This window comes from Pectinophora gossypiella, chromosome 8, assembly GCF_024362695.1.
Source record: "Pectinophora gossypiella chromosome 8, ilPecGoss1.1, whole genome shotgun sequence".
Lineage (NCBI taxonomy): Eukaryota > Metazoa > Arthropoda > Insecta > Lepidoptera > Gelechiidae > Pectinophora > Pectinophora gossypiella.
Window position 1 is genome coordinate 354,714 of NC_065411.1, and position 20,817 is coordinate 375,530.

The 20,817-nt window shown below is 36.6% G+C and overlaps 4 protein-coding genes across 5 annotated transcripts; all 4 read left to right on the forward strand.

Annotated features, from left to right (window-relative positions):
* The first annotated feature begins 4,194 nt into the window (after window positions 1-4,194).
* Window positions 4,195-10,375, forward strand: LOC126368613 (uncharacterized). Of its 2 annotated transcripts, XM_050012672.1 has the most exons (7): window positions 4,195-4,525; window positions 4,657-4,825; window positions 5,270-5,371; window positions 6,176-6,919; window positions 7,189-7,435; window positions 7,967-8,155; window positions 8,509-10,375. In XM_050012672.1, exons 1-7 carry the CDS (start codon window positions 4,416-4,418, stop codon window positions 9,561-9,563), a joined length of 2,616 nt encoding a protein of 871 aa, XP_049868629.1. In that variant the 5' UTR covers window positions 4,195-4,415; the 3' UTR covers window positions 9,564-10,375. The 2 variants fall into 2 exon arrangements, with proteins under 2 accessions (XP_049868629.1, XP_049868630.1); XM_050012673.1 differs by lacking the exon at window positions 5,270-5,371.
* Window positions 10,376-10,657: 282 nt separating this feature from the next.
* LOC126368644 (uncharacterized) lies at window positions 10,658-12,925 on the forward strand. Its single transcript, XM_050012717.1, has 2 exons — window positions 10,658-11,032; window positions 11,687-12,925. Exons 1-2 carry the CDS (start codon window positions 10,658-10,660, stop codon window positions 12,083-12,085), a joined length of 774 nt encoding a protein of 257 aa, XP_049868674.1. The 3' UTR covers window positions 12,086-12,925.
* A 596-nt stretch (window positions 12,926-13,521) lies between these two features.
* On the forward strand, window positions 13,522-16,177 carry LOC126368637 (uncharacterized). Its single transcript, XM_050012711.1, has 2 exons — window positions 13,522-13,962; window positions 15,671-16,177. The coding sequence occupies exons 1-2, from the start codon at window positions 13,555-13,557 to the stop codon at window positions 16,067-16,069; spliced, it is 807 nt and encodes a 268-aa protein (XP_049868668.1). The 5' UTR covers window positions 13,522-13,554; the 3' UTR covers window positions 16,070-16,177.
* A 439-nt stretch (window positions 16,178-16,616) lies between these two features.
* On the forward strand, window positions 16,617-19,588 carry LOC126368638 (uncharacterized). Its single transcript, XM_050012712.1, has 2 exons — window positions 16,617-17,016; window positions 18,511-19,588. Exons 1-2 carry the CDS (start codon window positions 16,645-16,647, stop codon window positions 18,886-18,888), a joined length of 750 nt encoding a protein of 249 aa, XP_049868669.1. The 5' UTR covers window positions 16,617-16,644; the 3' UTR covers window positions 18,889-19,588.
* Window positions 19,589-20,817: the final 1,229 nt, after the last annotated feature.

Sequence of the window (20,817 nt, forward strand, 5' to 3'; positions counted from 1 at the left end):
GTAATTAAATACATTAGTCAGTAATTCACTTAATTTTCAATAATAAACTTTATGTCCTTGGAATGTTGGAGATACCAATTTAATGGTAACACTTACGTCATCAAACGGCTAGCAATGGCGGCTTTTCATGGATTAAGCATGCGGTTTTGTTATATTTAGGTACTATGTTCCGTTCTACTTTTTTTGTGTTCGTTCCTTGTCTTACTTGCAAACAAACACCAGCTAACGAAGTAAAATGACAGAAATAATTACGCTAAACTGAAACGACTTCCGTTTTTACACGAATTAATATACTAATTGTGAGATCGCATTTCGAAAATGCTTTTTCAGTTCACTCTACGCGAGAGAGATACATTTGCATGAAGTTTGCATTGCTAAGGAATCTCATTTGCATAGCGAAATAAAAGAAAAGTAAGGGCGCCTGCATATTAGCTGCAGTAAATTGCGCGTTTTTAATTAACAAGAATTAATATAGTAGCAAAGCAACGGGCAATTTTTGTTGACTAAACATAATAGAAATTGTTTATTATAAAAGCACGCCAGACACAATAACAAGACAATAACGTGATATAAAATAACAAACTTAATATAAAACTAAACTGCGGCAAGCATGTCAAAACAGCCATTATAGCATAGAGCAACAGAGGAGTTGTTTGCACAGTTTTGCCACCAAAAAATATCACCGCTGTGTCTATTATTTTATACTTAGTATTTAAATTTACAAAAGCAACAATGTTTGAATAGATAGATACATGTCTTAAATGGTGTCATCCTCATTACGTTCTCGATCCCATTCTTCTATCGTGTGGGTTGTGATGTGGATTACCAACCCCATCAACCCTGATGTCAGGGTCACTATTGAGCCGCCAAAGGCCCCTGACATGGCTCATATTGTAACGACTACTTACTTACATCAGTAAGTAGTAACCGGGACCAACGGCTTAACCTTCCGAAGCACGGATCATCTTACTTTTGGACAATCTGGTGATCCCAATTAAACCGCGCGATATCATCGCGGCAGACGCTAGCGTATTGTAAAAGTACCCTTAGAAGCTGGGCTTCAGTTAATCCAAATAAAGTGTGTATAGAATTGTATCGGAATGTAGAAGTAGAAACAAAAGGGAGCGAAACATTCTACACAGGATTTAGTTTCATCCGATACTGACACTGCAGCGGGGTCGACGTTTCCTCTTTTTTTTTTGTTTGGATATCACGTACAGTCAGAAGCAAATAGTGACAGTCAAGGTATACATAATAGTTAGCAACATCCAGAATGTCCAATAATTAGGGACGTTCAAGGTACCCGTATAGATAGTAACATTCTATGTGACCAAAAACATCGCCACAGCTTACGTGTTCAAAAAGGTAAAAAATCAATAAATCTTATATCTTTGTTTTTGGGTTGATACCCAATTGTTGATACAATGACCCTTGTTATTACACCCAGGCACACTACTTCCACCGATTATTATTCGCAACATAATTCTAAACGTATCTGATCCAAATAATCAAGCTGCTTACAATTATTTGTATACAGGGTGTTAGTGACATCGTAACGAACATTTGAGGCATGATTCTGAGTTAATATCAAGTGGAATTTACGATCGCAAAAGTATAGAAATGATTTGAAAAAAACTAAAAATTAATCATGAATTTTCCGACGGAAAATTCCACTTGATATTAACTTAGAATCATGGTCTGAATCAACCCCCTTAGTATTCGTTACGATGTCACTTACACCCTGTATATGCCTATGCTAGATTATATTTTTGAATAATTACCCATGTACCCCGACCAATGAGAAAATAGGTCAATGACGTTAAATCTGAACAGCGCCATCTACTTTTTTAAAAAAAAAACGTAGTCTTGAATGTCCCTTATTAAGTAGGAAATAAATAAATAAAAATGTGGGTGCCTATTTTTCAGACTTAAGTAGGTATTCTAATCTAACATATTAAAAAAACTGTTCTATTTAAGTAGATAGATGCAAAACTAATTACATTTAGTAAAAGTTCAATAGCTTTATCATGTTCACCTTTTATTCGCAGGCGATCCTACATTCAGTTATTTTTTCCTCAATTACGCACACCTGGCTAAGTAACACAGAAAATACAAATAAGAACGACGCAGGTGTTGCCAACTTAGCACATTAACGAGCCTGAGTTGCTATATGAGAAAATATAACCAGCTAAGTATGTGCTTTGTACGTGAATATTTTTTATTAATATGTTAAGTAAAACTTTTTTCCTTCAGTTTTCGTTTTTATTTTTGGATTAGGTAATTTTATGCGCGTGATTGTGGTTTTTTGACGGTCAACCCGTCCACGATTGAATTAATGTTGCACTGGCTTGTTATGTTCCTGAAAAACAATAAAAAAAATAATTTGATGACATATGCATCTTTTGTCACTGTTTTTGGGATAAATGATGACCCTTTTTATTACACCCCGGCACAATTTATTACCTATTATTCTGATTAAAATGAAGAGAAGGAATATATAGGTACCTATCAACATAATTGTACACAAAACGTGATCCAAATATCAAGCAACAATGATTTTTATATAATGCTTCTGCCATTACAGTGTATAGTGTGTACAGTGTGCAGTGTATTGAATAAATATGTACCCGAGTTATAAGAAAATAGGTAATTTAATTATCACAAAGAAAAATAAATTGAGTGTGGTGAAGTGGAGGATGTGGATCACATCTTCCGGAATTGTCCTAAATATGATAATGCTCAACTTTTTCAGGGACTTACACATTTACACATTCCTTTTCCTACTTCTATCCAGATCCTTTTATCTTCAAATAATCCTTCAGTCTATCGTTTATTAAGTAAGTATGTTTATTAATACTAATGATATTAAAATTTAACTTCCTCTTTTTATTATTATTCCTCTCCTGATCCTCACCTTTTCCAAATTCCGTTCCTATCCGGTATATTTTATTATTGAAAAGTTTCCTCGTTTTAACGACTGCACAGTAACAATATGAAATGCCATAATGATACCACGATAATTATTATTGAAGACTAAGATCACTCAAGATTTGTCATTGGCACATCGCTAGCCGCGGAAGCCAGAAGAAAAAAAAAGAAAAATAAATAGAAAACTTTATGCATTTTACGAATTTTTTACTAAATTATTTGAAGAACATAGTACAGTACGGTCACGAGCATTAATATGTAACACGTTGGTACCATGTCACATTAACTTTTTTGAAAAGTCAAGTAAGTCTCACTAAATGTCAAATAATATAATGTTAGTGCGACAGAGTTCTAAAGTGGGTACATTATATTGCTCATGACATGACTGTACATAGTACTTTTAGACATTGTCAAAACTATTCGAAATTCAAACTATTCAAAACACGCGCGTGTCGGAAGCAGCCCGCGCGGGTAGCGGGAGGGGGAACCGCGCGCTTTGACCGAGCAAGAATGATTCGTATTAATTCGGCTCCAATCGGCTTCAGTCGGTCGCCCGCCGCCATGGCCAGCGGGTGTCAACAATGTATGGGGGGAGCTCGATACCTACGGGGGCCAAAACAAATGTGGCCATGTATAATCTGAAAGACTTTTAGTAAGAGTAGTAGAATTCAGGGCGCATATACCGAAAATTATTGCTGAGTTTTTTACTAATATAAAAAATAAAACAAAGTCTTTGTTAGATCAATTAAATATTTATATAATTACCATTTTTTTTTGGTAAGCCAATTATTTAAAAAATACATAAACTTAATTTTTGGAAATAAATATATATTAATATACTGGCAACCCTATCCCTTGATGTCTGTCACTGTGTTTTTTCGGCGGGAAACGGGAACGGGACAGTTGCTTTCTTCATTGAGTAATCTAAATAATTAATACGAAGTGGTGTTTTGTGGTTAATAATCGCATTAAGTTAGTCGGAAGACATTCGCGAGTGTTATTATATAGGAGTATTCAATAAACAAAGTGTATCTGCCTATTTTCGCTTCGTGCCGGGAAGCCGCTCCATAACTCAAAAGTTTATGCGGACTTTTGAGTTAATTCGTTTGGGGTTCGGAGTAGGAGTCTACTCCGAGGGTGGGGGCTTAGGTTTCATCATCATCACCGTTCATCATTTCATTAATCATCAAGAAAAAAAATACGTAAGAAATGGCTGTATGGGCATAGTTCCCTTTGCCTTACCCTTCGGGGAAAACCAAAACAAAAAAAAATGTCTGTCACTGTCATTTCAAAATGGCGGCGCCTACGCAATTACGCATCGGTGTTGATTTTGTTCTGTAATATTTCGTGAATATTCCTTACCGTATCGTCGAGTTGAGCTACTGTTCCTCCGATAACGTGCAGAATATCATCATTTTTTAGTGATTTTCGAGACAGCGACTCTTTTTCGTGGTGTTTTGTGAGACAGTGACTCTTTATGTGCTACGATGTCGGATAAGGAGAACAAACGGAAATGTTTTAAATGCGGCTCTTCACCCGCTGAAGACGGCATTAAATTGTTCCGAGCTCTTAAGCCTGGCACCAATAACCTAGTTCGGTAAGTAAACATGTGCTAACACCAATTGATTTCCTTGTTATTTCAATTGTCAGTTATCTAACCTAGTTATTTGTCTGTTGATAACATAATAACACAATGAAATAATGTTATATTTTAATTTATTATTTCAGTTGTGAGCAATGGGCACAGTACATGTACCCTGGAAGAAATGTTAGCTCTGTAGAATTTCTGAAAAAGATCTACAATGAGCACAGGATGCTTTGTTCAAAACATTTCCAAGAAGAGGATTTTACGGATCTGACTCGAAAATATTTATTAAGGACTGCAGTCCCCAGAGACGTAAGTTATTGTTATTTTATTTTGTATTTTGACATTTTGTAGAACTGCTACTGAAAGGCAGAGGCTATAATATGAAAGTGCTACCTAAGTGTAAAAATGTCAGCTGTGAGAAAATATATGGATTAAACTCTGATATAAAAATGTATTAGAAATGTAGACAGACCCGGCCTGTACATGTTTGTGTACTTTCTAAGACTATGAAGAAATCATACTTGTTCTTTTCAACTTGCCTGCTAAATGTATGACATATGGCAACCCCTTTACAAAGAAGAGGCCTTCAATGATAAACTGAATTTTTCTATGCCGATTTGGTTCAGTAGATTTTACCCGGTTAAATAGTAAAATAAATAAATAGAATGCTAAAGAAGATAATTATGGTTAAAGTTATAAGGATCTCACTGGTTTTAAGTTGAAATCATAATTAAAAATAAAAAAAAATTTCAGATTGAGCAACATGTGCCTATCTTCGTGGCAAGTCAGCCAGGTACTTCCGGAGTACATAGCCAGGTACTAACAAACATCACAAATCAGCCTGCTCATGGAACAGTAAGTAGTTCACAATGTAATCCCTTATTATTAAATCCAAATGGGTGTACTAATTTTAATTAGATTTGACACAGAGATTCTTTGACATCCAAGAATGGACTGGACATATTTTTACCATCATCTCCCAAGCCTTTTTCCCATATCTCACTGGGTCGGCTACCTTATCTAGGGGATTTGACGAGGGTACTGGCTTTTACACCAACCCGCAGTGGAGCAGCGTGGTGGAGTATGCTCCATACCCCCTCCGGTTGATTGAGGGGAGGCCTGTGCCCAGCAGTGGGACGTATATAGGCAGTTTATGTACTGGCTTTTACACAGAACGACTGCCATCTGAGATCTACCTCCGTGTCCCAGAAGGGAAACCAGACCCAATCCTAGATTAGGTTCCTAGAATAGGCAAACTGGACATATTTTTCGCTTAAGAAAATATTGAAATTACATACGTAATGGAATTTTCATTACCGGGTTCTTAGTACTTTATTTGTCAGCTCATGTTATTTATTATTTATTTATTAAAAATAAGTACAGTACTTAATACATTCGTTTACAATTACATACATTATTACATACATTACATACATTATTTTTATTTATACATTTGTTTGTTGCTAGTAGGTATTATTTATTTATTGTATAACTTATCCAGTGCTATGAGTTTGGTGTATCATCCAGTTGTATTGTGCCCAATAACTCCACCCAGGGCTCGTCTTGAGTACTCGGGGAAGCCTGCCGGAAAGAAGTGGCTCTATGTGAGTTTTGTCTCCCATTTCATCCAATATTAACTTTAAATTTGTTTCTTTGCAGATTGAGCAACAGGAGCTGGGTCAACCGGGACCATCAAGAAGCACAAATGAGGCTTGCATTGAAGCAGGGTCCAGAAAACCTAAGACCAAAAAAGAGCAGATCTTGCAGTCCAAATGCATGAAATATCTGCAAAAAATTTGTGTGTTACAAAAACGCGTACAAGCACTATCAGCTCAAACAATGCTCAATGCCATAGCTGATGACAATAATGTTAAAAAATTATCAGCAAAAGTAACTCCTGCTTTTGCACTTTTTTTGCAAGGGCAGATAAGAAACTGTAACCGTAAATTGAGAGGAAGAAGATGGTCGAGAGAGGAGAAAATTACAGCTCTCAGAATTTTTAAAAGATCACCAACCTGTTACCGATTGTTACGCAGGCTTTTCACATTGCCTTCACCTGGTACCTTGAAAAACCTCTTAAGTAAAATACCTTTTACAGTAGGATGTAACGAAGCAGTTTTTAAAATCATGCAAAAATTTGTGAAAAGCCAAAAAACGACAGACAATGAATATATTTTGATGTTTGATGAGATGTCGCTAAAGAAACATCTCAATTATGATTGTAAAAGTGACCTAATTGAAGGTTTTCAAGACCACGGAAATCAAGGCCGATCAGAAAATATTGCAGGATATGCCTTAGTATTCATGGTTGGTGGTATCAGAAAACGTGTGAAGCAGCCAATAGCACACTATTTTTCAAGCAGTTTTGTTACAGCGGACAGACTTGCTATACTCATTAAAGAGGTAATGAATATTTTTATATTATAGCTAGCTGTTTACCGCGTCGTTACCCACGTGATTCCCGTTTTCCCATTCCCGTAGAAATATCGCACGCAAAATCCTTTCTTAGTGCTCCCCTACACCTCAAAAGGAACCTATGTGTAAAATTTGGAGTCTCTAGGCCTAGCGGTTTTAGCTGTGCGCTGATATTTCAGTTGATTAGTTTCTTTTATATATTTAGATATTAAATTTCATATTGTAAGTATGTTTTTTCAACTTCTAACGTATTTCAGGTCTTAAAGCGATGCTTCGAAGCTGGAGTAAATATATCTGCTACAGTGTGCGATATGGATGGAGTTAATAGGAGGGCTCTATCCAACCTGGGCGCAACACCAGAAAATCCATCCATAAAAATAGGAGATAAAGAAATTGTAACATTATATGACACGCCACATCTCCTGAAATGTTTCAGAAATTTGTTTATCAAATATGACATTGAGTATTCTTCGAATATACATTCAACAGGAAAAACAGGAAGAGGTAATTTTGTTTTTATTTACATCAAAACACCTATGAACTGAACTGCAAGGCCAATCAACCCAGCAAATCCACGTGCTAGAGTTTCTATACCTTACAGAAGTAGGCAATTAAAAGAAGGTAAACAAACTTGAGCTGTGCGACCAATTTTAACAATTGGTAATTTATCATTTTGCTGGGCTATAACAGCTGTCAGATTTTGTATGAAATGTTTGTTTTCATTCTTTTAACTACCTACTTACAGAAGTATACTTGACAGTATACTAGACCACCTTACCCATAAGATGACGCCTGACTGATGGGCCTGACGCTTTTTTGTTCTCTAGTTAGTGGTCCTAACCAAACTGAGAAAGCACTCACAGTGATCAGCAAATGTAAACCTAGCAAAAGCTCAGACCAAAGAATGCCAACGACGGACGCAGTTTATCCTGAATGTAAAACTGCTCAAAATAAATTTAACAAACCGTGCACACTTATTATTTTTATGTTTTTCAAATGGCACTAAGAAATATTAAACTTAAAATTTACTTACAGGTGTTGCAAAGTGGAGCCATATAAGTCAATTTTTTCAAATTGACAATACTAACCCGAACTTTGTATTTGCACCATGCTTAAAAAAAGACCATTTAAACCCTAATAACAAGCAAAAAATGAAAGTAAACCTAGCAGCACAAGTTTTGAGCCACTCTGTTGCTGCAGGAATGTTTGCAAGAATATCCACCGGTAAGAAAAACCTCAACTTTTTATGAATATAAAAGGAAAAACATATTTTTGATCATGCTATTATTTAAGATCTAAATTTTAGTTGTAATCGTTGGTGGTGGTGGAAGCGATCGTTTGCCAACAACCTGGCGAAAGCGGATGTCTTATTCCCGCAGCAAAGCCCCTGAAACTATATTATTATAATATTAAAAAGATAATTGTCTTTAATTAATGATGTATAACTCCTAACTAGACTAAAAAAACTAGCAATCTAAAGGACCGCTTAAAAATAAACACTAAAAGAATGATTCTTTCCTTGAAGACTCAATAGCTATGTCTTATCATTATCATACACCTACCTACTTATTTTTCAGGAGAACTTCCTGCTGAGGCAGCATTAACGGCGGATTTAGTCAGCAATATGGACAAATTGTTCGACAGTTTGAATAGCGAGCAAGCTGATTTAAGAAGGGGAAAGCCTCACGCAACCAATTTATCACAAACAAGTCCTCATATTGAACATTTTAAAAAAATGAAAGTTTTATTTTCTGATTTGACTTTTGTTGGCTGCTCTCGAAAGCCACCCTCTCAAGAAGGATGGATATGGACAATAAATGGTGTCGAGATATTGTGGCAAAAATTGTCCAACAATAAAAAAAAATTGAGCTTGGCAACAAGGAGGTTGCAGCAGGACCCACTTGAAAATTTATTTGGTTGCATCCGAGGATATTGTGGGTCTAACACAAACCCTACCACTGGGCAGTTTGTGGCTGGGCTTAAGACAGCTATATTAAATAATTTGTCGCGTGTTGGCACCACAGGGAACTGTGAAACTGACAACAATGTTGTAATTAATAATTTTGAAACAATGTTGTCAGTTTCGAAACCCACACAAGTAAGCACACCGAATGAATTTAATTATATTGAATTGCCACCCATGGAGGATGCTTTAAACGAAGAAAGTGGTGAAATTAAAGCGTGTGCTTACGTGTGTGGGTTTTTAATTAAACAATTTCCTGTGACGAGCTGCAGCCTCTGCGAAAGAATATTTTTAACAAAAGATATTGAAAATCATCACTCTTTTGTTGAGTGGCGAGAGTACAGCGAAAAAAATCGAAATCTTAAATATGTTACAAAAAATCTTGTTAATTGTGTGGAGTGCAGTGCTACACTAATTAATATTTTTTTAAACGAAAAGGCTCACATAAATGAGATTAAAAAGAACATTTATACAAATGTGAAAATGTCAATTAATTTTGATTTTTTGAATGCCTGCACTTCTCACAAAGAGACAAATATTGATAGTATAATAAATAGCGTTTTCTTTATTTGTATGAAAAGATTCTGTACTCTTAAAAATAGAGAATTTTCAGAACAAGCATCTGCGACAGCTTTACAAAGAAAAATGAATATAATATTGCATAAGTAATGCCTAATTTACACCGGAGCAACAACGTGCGACATTGCCACATGCCACATCGTCGGTGCGCCTACAAAAATGAGTATGTGTACGAACGACGAAAATTGAAATCGAGTTTTATGTGTAAACATTAAAGACGTGGCATGCGGTAATATCGCACGTTGTTGCTCCGGTGTAAATGAAGCATAATGCTGCTTGTTCTGGAATGATTTGATTAAGGAGGCTTTTTCTTTGTGTTGGTCGTAGTGGTCCTAACAGCCAGTACGACCTGGGGCTTATTTCTCGAAACTTACAAGTCACAAGTTACAAATGTGTAACCATACTAACCCTTAAATTTCACAATTACCATGCGTGACCATGGTTACACACCTATAATTACAAGACTTGGAGGTTTCGTGAAACAAACCACTGGATTTATTATCTATCTTGACATTTAGTTAGCAATCTTCTGTCCACTACGAACCATATTGTATAGAATAAAATAAGGAAGTAAATCTAAAGGATTGGGACTGCCGCAACTTTTGCGTAGGAACTATTTGGTATTAATAAAAACTATATAAAAATAAATGTTTGGCCCATGTTTCGTGAGAAAAGTTGTTCAGTTTCATGAATGAAATCCAATCCTTCAGTGTAGGTTCTACACCGCATTTCTGTTAATTCATGCAACAGAATCTTTTCATAAGAAGAAAAATGTGATATTTGCACCATTGCTCCTAATTTACGAAAATTCTATTGTTACAAAATATATAGTTTTCATTTAATTCATTATCATCGACACTAAAGAAGAAGAATAAATACATACATTTATACTTTTCTCAGTACTTGTTGTTTTTATTTATTATCTTGTAAGGAAACTTAATGTACGTTCTTGGATTTTTTTTAAACTCTTGTTTTTTTTTTCAAATTTCCAAGAACATACATCGAGTTTTCTTACAAGTGAGAAAAACCTAAATTTTTTAATTAAGGATCAACGTCGAGGCCACGATTCGTAATTCCCGCGCTATTCTGTGTTAGCGTGGGCCAAAACTAGATGGCTCTCGTATCGAACCGCTTTATATGGAGTTGTCATTCTTCTCCGCTAGGAGTAATAGTGTTCTGTGGCCATGGCAGACGTTGTGACTGATGACAAATACGAGCGTGACTTCACATCTACACTTATAGAATTATACAGAAAACATCCAGTACTATGGAAGGTCAATCACCCTCTTTATTCTAGCAGGTATCAAAGATCCCGCGCGTTCAAAAAAATCGCGACAGCGCTTCGACCATACAAACCTAAAATTACCGAAGATTATCTAAAAAAGAAGATTAACGTATTGAGGAGTAACTATAACAACGTGAGACGCAAAATAGTGATAGCGGAACGTCAAGGAACCAATAAATGTATTAAACGAGCACCCTGGTATTACAACGAACTATTATTCCTTGCTGAGCGAGGGAAAAAACAAAGAAGTTCCAGAAAACGACGAATAATTTTCGTAAGTTGGTCTCCTTTATACATTATATTTATACATAACATAACCATTACTACAAATTGACAAAATGAACATAAACTCTCAAAAAAACACTGTGGTTCAAAACTGACTACAGGACAGATGTTGCTTTCGCATTGTATGTATTGTTGTCTCGCTCTTACATATGGAATTTTGTTACGACTCTCTCATTTCGGCAGCGGTTCGATTACATTGCTTGTTGTATATTGAACATTTTGTAACAGTATAATATGAAACTATCAATGTATTAAGAACGAAATGTTTATGTTAGTTGAGATATTTTTTTTCAAATCGAACACGATAGAAGCCCTGCGGCCGCGGCCGCGGAGCTAGTGTCGTTGCAATATTTATTATCTGCATAGAATTATTATAAATTGTACATATTTTTATCAATGAGGGGCTTTCCAGCTTACGTCACCTATTTAAAAATCAAAGGCCTGTGCTGGATTCGAACCTGCGATCTCTATCTGAGAGGCGTTCTAACAACTGAGCTACCACAGCTCTGCATCTCTATTGGTTGACGACAACAATAATTACCTATAAGCGGCATGATTCTATTTATCATCACTGTGTAGTTAAATGTTGTGATTGGAATTATGTGTTTATAATTTGTAACATACAATTTTATTTTTTGTCTAGGCTGTTGAAGATGATGGCAGCCAAGAAGTAGAATATTATCCAGACCAACCAGAAAATGATATTTTACCTGATACTGCACCTGAAGAATCATTTGAACCTACGCCAGCTTCGCCTCACAAACTCGACGACCAAAAAACTATAACAGTAGAAAGAGAAACAATTGAAATTCCTGAAAAAGAAGTAGATTCAGAACCAGAAAAATACATGACTATTACAACTACGTATTATAGAAAACCAAAATCTAAAGAAGATTATATGACAAAAGCATGGGCGATGAAATTAAATAAATTGCCAGCATTACAAAGGCTGCACGCAGAAAGGATTATAAACGAGGTGTTTTATGAAGCAGAGATGGGAAACTTATCCAAAGACACCCAAATTGGTGTCGTGTTGCCATAGTATTTGCCAGAAAGAGGAAATACTACATAGCGTAGCAATATTTACTATTTTATACTTTTTTGTACCTACCAGGGTTAAAATAAAGTCCGTGCCACAAAAGATATTCCGCGGCCGCTGAGATGGTGTCGCATAGTATTATTATGACTTGTCAATGAGAGACTTTCGAGGTTACGTTACCCAAAAAATTTAATGATTTTATTTGGTTCTCCAACAATGAGTACAATAAACATTATAAAAAGAATATACAAAATATATGCTTAAATACAATTGCCTCATTACTTAGAGGAGAACACTGCATGCACATAATGTAACATTTCATATATAATTATAATTACTTTTAACAATTGAGTATATGACCGGGTCTGAGATAAATTAAATTTAATACTAAACTTGAAAAAGGAGCCATTCTAAGATGATTTGTATAAACAATTGTTTTTATATTTCCAATAATTTTCTGTGTAATATAAAATAGATGGCGCTGTGCAGAATAGCCTTCGTTTAACCTTCTAATTTCATGGATAACAGCCATGAGCATCTTATATCTTTGTTTTTTTGGTATAAATGATGACGCATGTTCTACAGGTACAGCACATCTTCCACCCATTATTTTTCTGATCAAAATAAAGAGAAGCAATATAGGTAGGTAGCAACATAGGTAATTCAATACATAGATATCTGATCCAAATATCAAGAATGTATTTATTGTACACAGATAACACAGAAACAATATGACAACATGAGGAGAGACAAAAGGCACAACTTATTTCTAACAGAAATTATTATTATTAATTATATTTTTTTATCAAAAATAAATAATATAATAATAATATCAAGCAATAATTATTTTTATTATGCCTCTGCCATCACAATTATGTTTTTGAATAAATACCTAGTATGTAGCAATGAGAATACAGGTAGCTAATTAATTATCACCTTAATTTTAACAGCACCAGAGATGGTGCTGTTCTATTATTTTTTTTGGGCCTTTAACCTGGAATGTCCGTCATTAGTACCTACCTAGTTCCATTAAAATTTAAAATCAATAACAGCATTAACTTACTGAAGTACAGCTAGTACTTGTTTTTTTATTGCAGAATAAGAATAAAATAAAATTACCAGTTACTTAGTGGCTTATATTTCTCTTTAAGAAAATGGTTCAGCCATTTGTGATAGAACCATGCTACGGCACCAACCAGCGCTTATTGTTTGGGAAAAAAAAAATAGTAGGTACAGACAATGGCAACGGTAAACCGCAAAGATTTGTCTATTTACCTGGTAAATACCTATCTCGATATTGAAGCCATTGATGTATAGTATGTTTGAAGCAAACGAATGGCGTATATTTTATCGTTTGCCGCCAAAATAAACGCGCGACGCGAGGGCCTGCGCGGGTAGCGGGAGAGGGAACCGAACGCATTGCCGAGACTGATCAGTCGTGTTCATTCGGCTTCAGTCGTTCGCTCGCCGCCATGGCAGACGTTGTGACTGACGAAAAACCCGCTTACTTTATATCCGAACGCGACTTCATATCTTTACTCATAGAATTATACAAAAATCATCCAGAATTATGGAAGCACAGTCACCCTCATTACACTGACAGGCATAAACGGTCCTGTGCACTCCAAGAAATCACGACAGCGCTGCGACCGTACAAACCCGAGATTGACGAAGATTATCTGAAGAGGAAGATAAACATATTCAGAAGCAACTATCGTAGAGCGAGACACAAAGTCGCGTTAGCGCGACGTCAAGGAATCAAAGACGTTCAATTAACACCCTGGTATTACAACGAACTATTATTTCTTAGTGAACAAGGTGAACAAAAGCGGACAAATGTACTGAAACAACGAACAAATATTGGAACTCGTAAAAGCACCGTGAGTATCCTTTATACATGTAATTTTCACTTTAACGTTAGCTTTTTCTATAAAAATTAAATCATAAACATAACCAAAATACAAATTGACAAAATGGGCATTTTTTTTTAAATTTTTTGGCGTGGTTACAAAGACCTTTATGCCAACAAAATGGACATAATACTTGCCACAGATTACTCAAACTGTCAGACAATAACAGGGCGCTGTTGATTTCGCATTGTATATATTGTTGTCTCGCTCTAACATACGAAGTTTTGTTATAGTTGTCTCATTGCGGCACCGGTACGAAATACTTGCAATTTACATTTCATTGCTTGTTTTATATTGAACCTTTTGAAACATTACCATAGCGACGTATTTAAAACTAAATATTGTTTGGGATAGCTGAACCACTAAATTATTATTTTATATTGAATTTTACGTAGAGTAGGTATGCGCCTCGAAAGAAGCTCGCCGATTTTAATGGAAATTGACATGTCTCAATAATTGGGTCGTACTAGGTTCAAAATAAATTATGAATTTCTGATTACTAAATAAAGACAGATCTAACCAAAAATATTTTCTTTTTTCTATTTAACTTATTTAAATACATTTTAATCAATAAAGGTACCTAATAAAAATTCCGACATTTTATCACGTTTTTTTTTAATTAAACTTGAAACGTGAACCTCAAATTCCTGTAAGTTTTGTTTTGAGGTGGATTACCAACCTCATTAACCCGGGTGTCAGGGTTATTATTGAGCCGCCAAAGGCCCCTGACATGACTCATGTAACGACTACTTACTTACCACCACCAACGGGTTAACGTGCCTTCCGAAGCACGGATCATCTTACTTTTTGGACAATCAGGTGATCACGCTGTAATGTCCTAACCAAACTAGGGATCACAAAGTGATTTTTGTGATAGGTCCCCATCGAGATTCGAACCCGAGACCTCCGGATCGTGAGCCCCACTTTTAACCACTGGACCACGAAGACCGTTATATATTGTATTAAAAAAATAATAAATTGTATTAAAAAGGACGTGATGTCCACTTCTACGAAGGTACTAATAGTATAAGTAAGACGATCCGTGCTTCGGAAGGCATGTTAACCCGTTGGTCCCAGTTACTATTTACTTGAGCAATCGTTACATGAGCCATGTCAGGGGCCTTTGGCGGCTCAATAATAACCCTGACACCAGGGTTGATCAGGTTGGTATTCCACCTCACAACCCACACGATAAGCGTACTCTAAGCTTACTCGATTATTATAAGCACCATCAATTATTTAATCATTCCTGATGTATTAAGTATTGTGATTAGAAATTATGTGATTATATACATAACATAAACAGTCAATGAACCGGAGGGGCATGGAGCATACCGCGCTGCTTCACTACTATTTGGTGGAGGTGTTATTACGCCTAATAACCGGGAACAACGGCTTAACGTGCCCACCGAAGCACGCAATCATCTTAATTTTGCAGACAATCAAGTGATTCAAGTCTGTAATGTCCTTATCAAACAAAAAACAGTCTCACAAAGTGATTTCGACAATGTCCCCACCGGGAATCGTACCCGGACCTCCGGATTATGATCCCAGTGCTCTAACCACTAGACGACAGAGGCTGTTAGGCTGTGTGTGAAATAGAAATACTCTTTATAATGAAACTTTTTTTTCTTTAAACTGTTTTTTTGTGATTAATATAATTTTATTTATTTTTTAGGATGTAGAATACGACGAAAATGAAGATGTAGAATGTTATGCAGAGCAAACAGAAAATGATACTATACCCGAAGAATCTTTCGACCCACTTGAACCTACATCATCTACGCCTCCTAAATCCAACAACCAAACAAAAGTAACTGTAGAAAAAAGAAAAATTGAAATTCCTGAAGAAGAAGAAGATTCGGAACCAGAAAAATACATGACTATTACAACTACGTATTATAAAAAACCAAAACCTAAAGAAGATCTTATAGCAAAACCATGGGCGATAAAATTGAATAAATTGCCAGCATTACAAAGGCTGCACGCAGAAAGGCTTATAAACGAGGTGTTTTATGAAGCAGAGATGGGAAACTTATCCAAAGACACCCAAATTGGTGTCGTGTTGCCACAGTAAAGTCAGCAAATGGAAATGCCTACTACATAAGTAGCTTAGCAATATTTTTTCATAAAAACTTATTGTAATGTAATGTTTGAAAAATAAAAACTAAATTACATAGGTACAGTTACTTGCTTTTATTCAACTCTTCATACCTATTTAAAGTATATTATTATAAAATAGATTCAATGTAGGTATTTCCTGATAAGAAACAAATAGCAATGTCGTTCGTAATAATTTTGTCTCTGTAGTGATTAAAAGTATTTAATAAGTATCTGACTATGGATGGGCAATCTACCCGACATTTAGGTATTTTCCCAAAACAGAACTCATAATATTAGCAAACCTCTTATCTAAGTGTAACTATCTAAATATTGACGAATAAAGTTGCAAACGGCGCGCGTCATTCTCGATATTGAAGCAATCTCGAAGCGAACGGATATATCGTTTGCCGCCAAAACAAACGTAATAATAATATGGCTCGGAGACCCGCGCGGGGAGCGAGCGGGGGCACCCGAGCGTATTGACCGACATTGTCAATCGTGTTCATTCGGCTCAAGCCCGCTTCAGTCGCTCGCTCGCCACCCGCCACCATGGGGGACGTGTTAGAAAACGAAGAATATTCCTACATAGTCACTGAACGTGATTTCGTTTCCATACTCATTGATTTATACAGAAATCGCCCGGAATTATGGAAGGTAAAACATATCGGTTACCTCGACAAACAGCAGAAAGCTCGCGCGCTAGACGAGATGGTTAAAGAGCTTCAATCGTACAGGCCCGACTTCAATAAGGAGCAAGTGAGAAAGAAGATAAACATATTGAGAACTAACTTTAACAAAGAGAGACGCAAGGTGGCTGCGGCGCGGCGGAGAGGAGACGACGAATACAAGCCGCATCTTTGGTATTATAACGAGTTGTTATTTCTTTCTGATGAAGCGCAAGGCGGGAATTTTAAAAGCTCTGTAAGTACCTTTATATTTTTCAACATTTTACAGTATACATTCTTCAAAATGTAAATGTAAACAATGTAAAATGAATAACAAACTTCACACGTCAACCAACGTCAATGTTGATTTGACAGGAGCCGTATTTTTGAATCGTTCGATTTCGATTCGCATGTCAAAGCATATATCCGTTTCACGTAGCACCTTAGATCTTGTCATTTGCAAGGTGAGACAGATACACATTTTCGCACGCGAGTTGAAGGCGAACGATTCAAAAATAAGGCCACCAGATTGCATTGCGTCATCCACGCGCGCGTGGTTCGTATCGGAACGCCAGAGACCACGTGCTTTAGTTTTTGTCTTGCTCTAACGTTACGCATTCAATAGGTTTGTCTCACTCTGTTCCAGGCAAGAAATATTTTCACTTTGTTTTACATTGCTGGTTTACGTTGATTGTTTTATAATGGTGACTGAGTAAATTTTATGTCAAAATAATCTAAATAGAGTTGGTGTTGTACATTTTTTTTGATATTCGTCCATGATATGGAACAGGCTAAGATCATCAGAGCATACTGCCTAGTCATAAGATTGTTATGTACATTGAAGTACCTAGGTATCGTCGTGTAAACAACGTTACCGTAAGTAGGTATATTTTTAGAAATCCTCTGGGGATATTATATTATTCTAGACTTTTGAATATATTTATACACAACGATAATAAAATATAGTACTGGTTATCAATGTTATATTGCAAACAGTTTATCATACCTACCTAATATTTTTTTTCCATTTGAGTCACATCACCAGCCCATTCACGTCCCCACTACTGGGGCACGGGCCTTCCCTATCTTCTTCGTCGTTCCCTCACTGCTGAGGATCGCGACCACAGGATGGATATTGGATAGGGAGATCGGGCCTTAAACCACCACGCGGGCCCAGTGCGGATTGGTGATTATTAGCGACTACTAATGCAGCCGGGACCAACGGCTTAACGTGCCTTCCGAAGCACGGAGGAGCTCGAGATGAAAACTTTTTTTTTATATAAAAATATGATAGTTTGTTATTTAAAAAAATGATTTACTTATTTAGACGGTTCAGTCCTAATTATTAATAATTTATACCAAAACTTTTCAACAGTTTTAACATTCGGGTGTGTTTTAGGGACTGCAATACCGATTTTAGCGGGCCCATTCGAGATTGACGGGATTGGGCGAGTCTCCTTGAGTTATACTTTTTGTTTTGATTATGCTGATTTCCAAAGAAAACTTAATTATTTAGTTAGGTAGTAATATTAAAGAATGCAGGCATTTGTTTTCTTTTAAAAAAATATTTTGTTTAAAAAACTTCACTGTCACAAATGAGCATATTTCATCGTTTTCTACATTTTTACATTCTAACTTTACATTTTTATGAACTAGACGAGATCCCGAAAATTGTATGCTCCCAACCAGCAGATAAGTACTTAGATATTATGATAATGTATGGTATTAAAACTAATCTATTTTTTACCAGGATACAGAAGACACATTGGTAGAACAGAAGTACCTTCCAGACAGCGATTTCCAGGACACGACAGTTCAGTCCCCATCTACCACACGACAGCACACCAACGTACTCAAAACTATCACAGTAAAAAGAAGAAAAATTAACCTTGAAGAAGAAGAAGAAGGAGTTGAAGGACATGAAAAACCCGAACCAGAACAATACATGACCGTTACAACGACTTACTATAAAAAACCTAAAACAAAAGAAGATATTCTAGCGAAACACTGGGCGATGAAATTGAAGAAACTTAGCGGCGAACAAAAGTTGTTTGCGGAGAAGATCATAAATGATGTGCTGTTTGAAGGGGAGTTAGGGAATTTGACCAAGAATGGTGTGTCGTTCTGAAAGACTTGTATTACTATACCTCTAAATGTTCTATTTTGTATACCTTTTGCATGATACAATGTCGACTTATAGGGAAGACCACATAAGCGCCTTTTTTTAGATTTTTTGACGTGACTTACTGCACTATTTGGGCCAGAGCGTCCTCTGAGGGGATTATATTTGAAAAAATTAATCGACCCTAATGGGCCGATAGCGATAGGCGCTGAACGAGAGAAATCCTCGACCACGCCGGCGAAGTCGGTATCGGGGTTCTGAAGTGATTGTTATCTATATGTTTATACTGTGAACCTTCATTTTTTTAAATGTTTTGTTTATGATTTGTGAGGTAAATAAATATTAAATGATGTTTACAAAAGCTTCTTTCGTAAGTAGCACATACTACCTACCTAAGTGAGTAATGACGGTTAAATCTTCTAACGTGTGGGTTGTGAGGTGAAATCTCATCAACCTCGGTGTCAGGGTTATTATTGAGCCGCCAAAAGCCCCTGAAATGACTCATGTAACGACTACTTACTTACATCAGTAAGTAGTAACCGGGACCAACAGCTTACTTCCGAAGCAACGTCCTACCTTACCTGAGATTTGGAGATAAAAATTACAAGCTGTTTTCAACGAATTTAGGTTTCTCTCTTTATTTAAGAGCTGCGCTCTTACGTGACGTGTAGAACGGTGGTTGCCCCAATCGCCTTCCGTTCCGCAGTATTATTTTCTCAATCAGTGATATTCTAGCTAGAGCCCTACCAGAATCCATTTCCTCGGCCTTCAACCAGTACTGCTACCCCTGCTGCCCGGCATCAGGGGTGCGCTTTTGAAGTAGCGGCGCCTACTCGCTACGACACGAGATCGTCATAGAACCTAAGTAGCATTTTATAGGCTAGCCCGTCCCAGTGAGCTACCCACTACGTTCTGCTAATCCTGTCGCTGTTTGGTCGGGGACTGCTTATTTTTATATTCGCAGCTAACCGTCATATCTGATGGCCGTTCCACTATTTGCCACCTGTGGACCCGTAGATGGTCTACAGCTCAGCCTACTACTCTAAAAAACCTAATTTACTTTGTTCACTTAAAATGACTCTTCCTTCCGAGAAAACGGTACTTAATAGTTAATAGATATAGATGGACCACTATATTGAGGTCACTGCCTGTTTAGGGTGGGCAGGGGAGCCAATATATTCATACCTGTCTCCTTTCCATCGTACATCAAGTACGTACCTTTCACTGGTCACGTGTGACACACGGGGACTTATTGTGATTAAAAACGCCCCTTAAAAGTTGTCATTAGTAAGTAGTGTTCAGTGAAGTATATCGTGTGCGCCTAAACTCCTGTAGTAGGATATTTTTGTCGATTTGCTGGATTTAAGATGAATGAAATGCAGCGGGTCTTCAATAAATTTATATACATACTTTGTTATCTATTTTATTATTTAGAATAAGCATAATACACTTCGTAACAGCCTCTGTGGTTCAGTGGTTGAGCGCTGGGCACTCGGAGACATAACAAAAATCACTTTGTAATTCTTAGAGTATTTAGGACACGCAGACTGATCACCCCATCACCTAAAAGACAGGATGATCCGTGCTTCGGAGAGCTACTAAGTATATTGTTTATAAGTAAGTATGTAGTCGTTCCATGAGCCATGTCAGAGTCCTTTTAGGGCTCAAGTTGGCTGACACCAGGGTCCATGTGGTCGGTCTTGGATCTCACAATCCACACGAAAGAAGAAATAATAATAATTACACAGAACAAATAGTAAGCGTGTACTAATTTAATCCACATCTTCACTTATCATCAGGTGAGATTGTGGTCAAACGGAAACCTAGCCTATTTCCCATTAGGGTAGGCAGAGACTACTGGTTTCCACTTACTACGACCCTGACACACCTTACCAACGTCGCTTCCTCCACTCTCATCAAAGATTTCAGGAATGT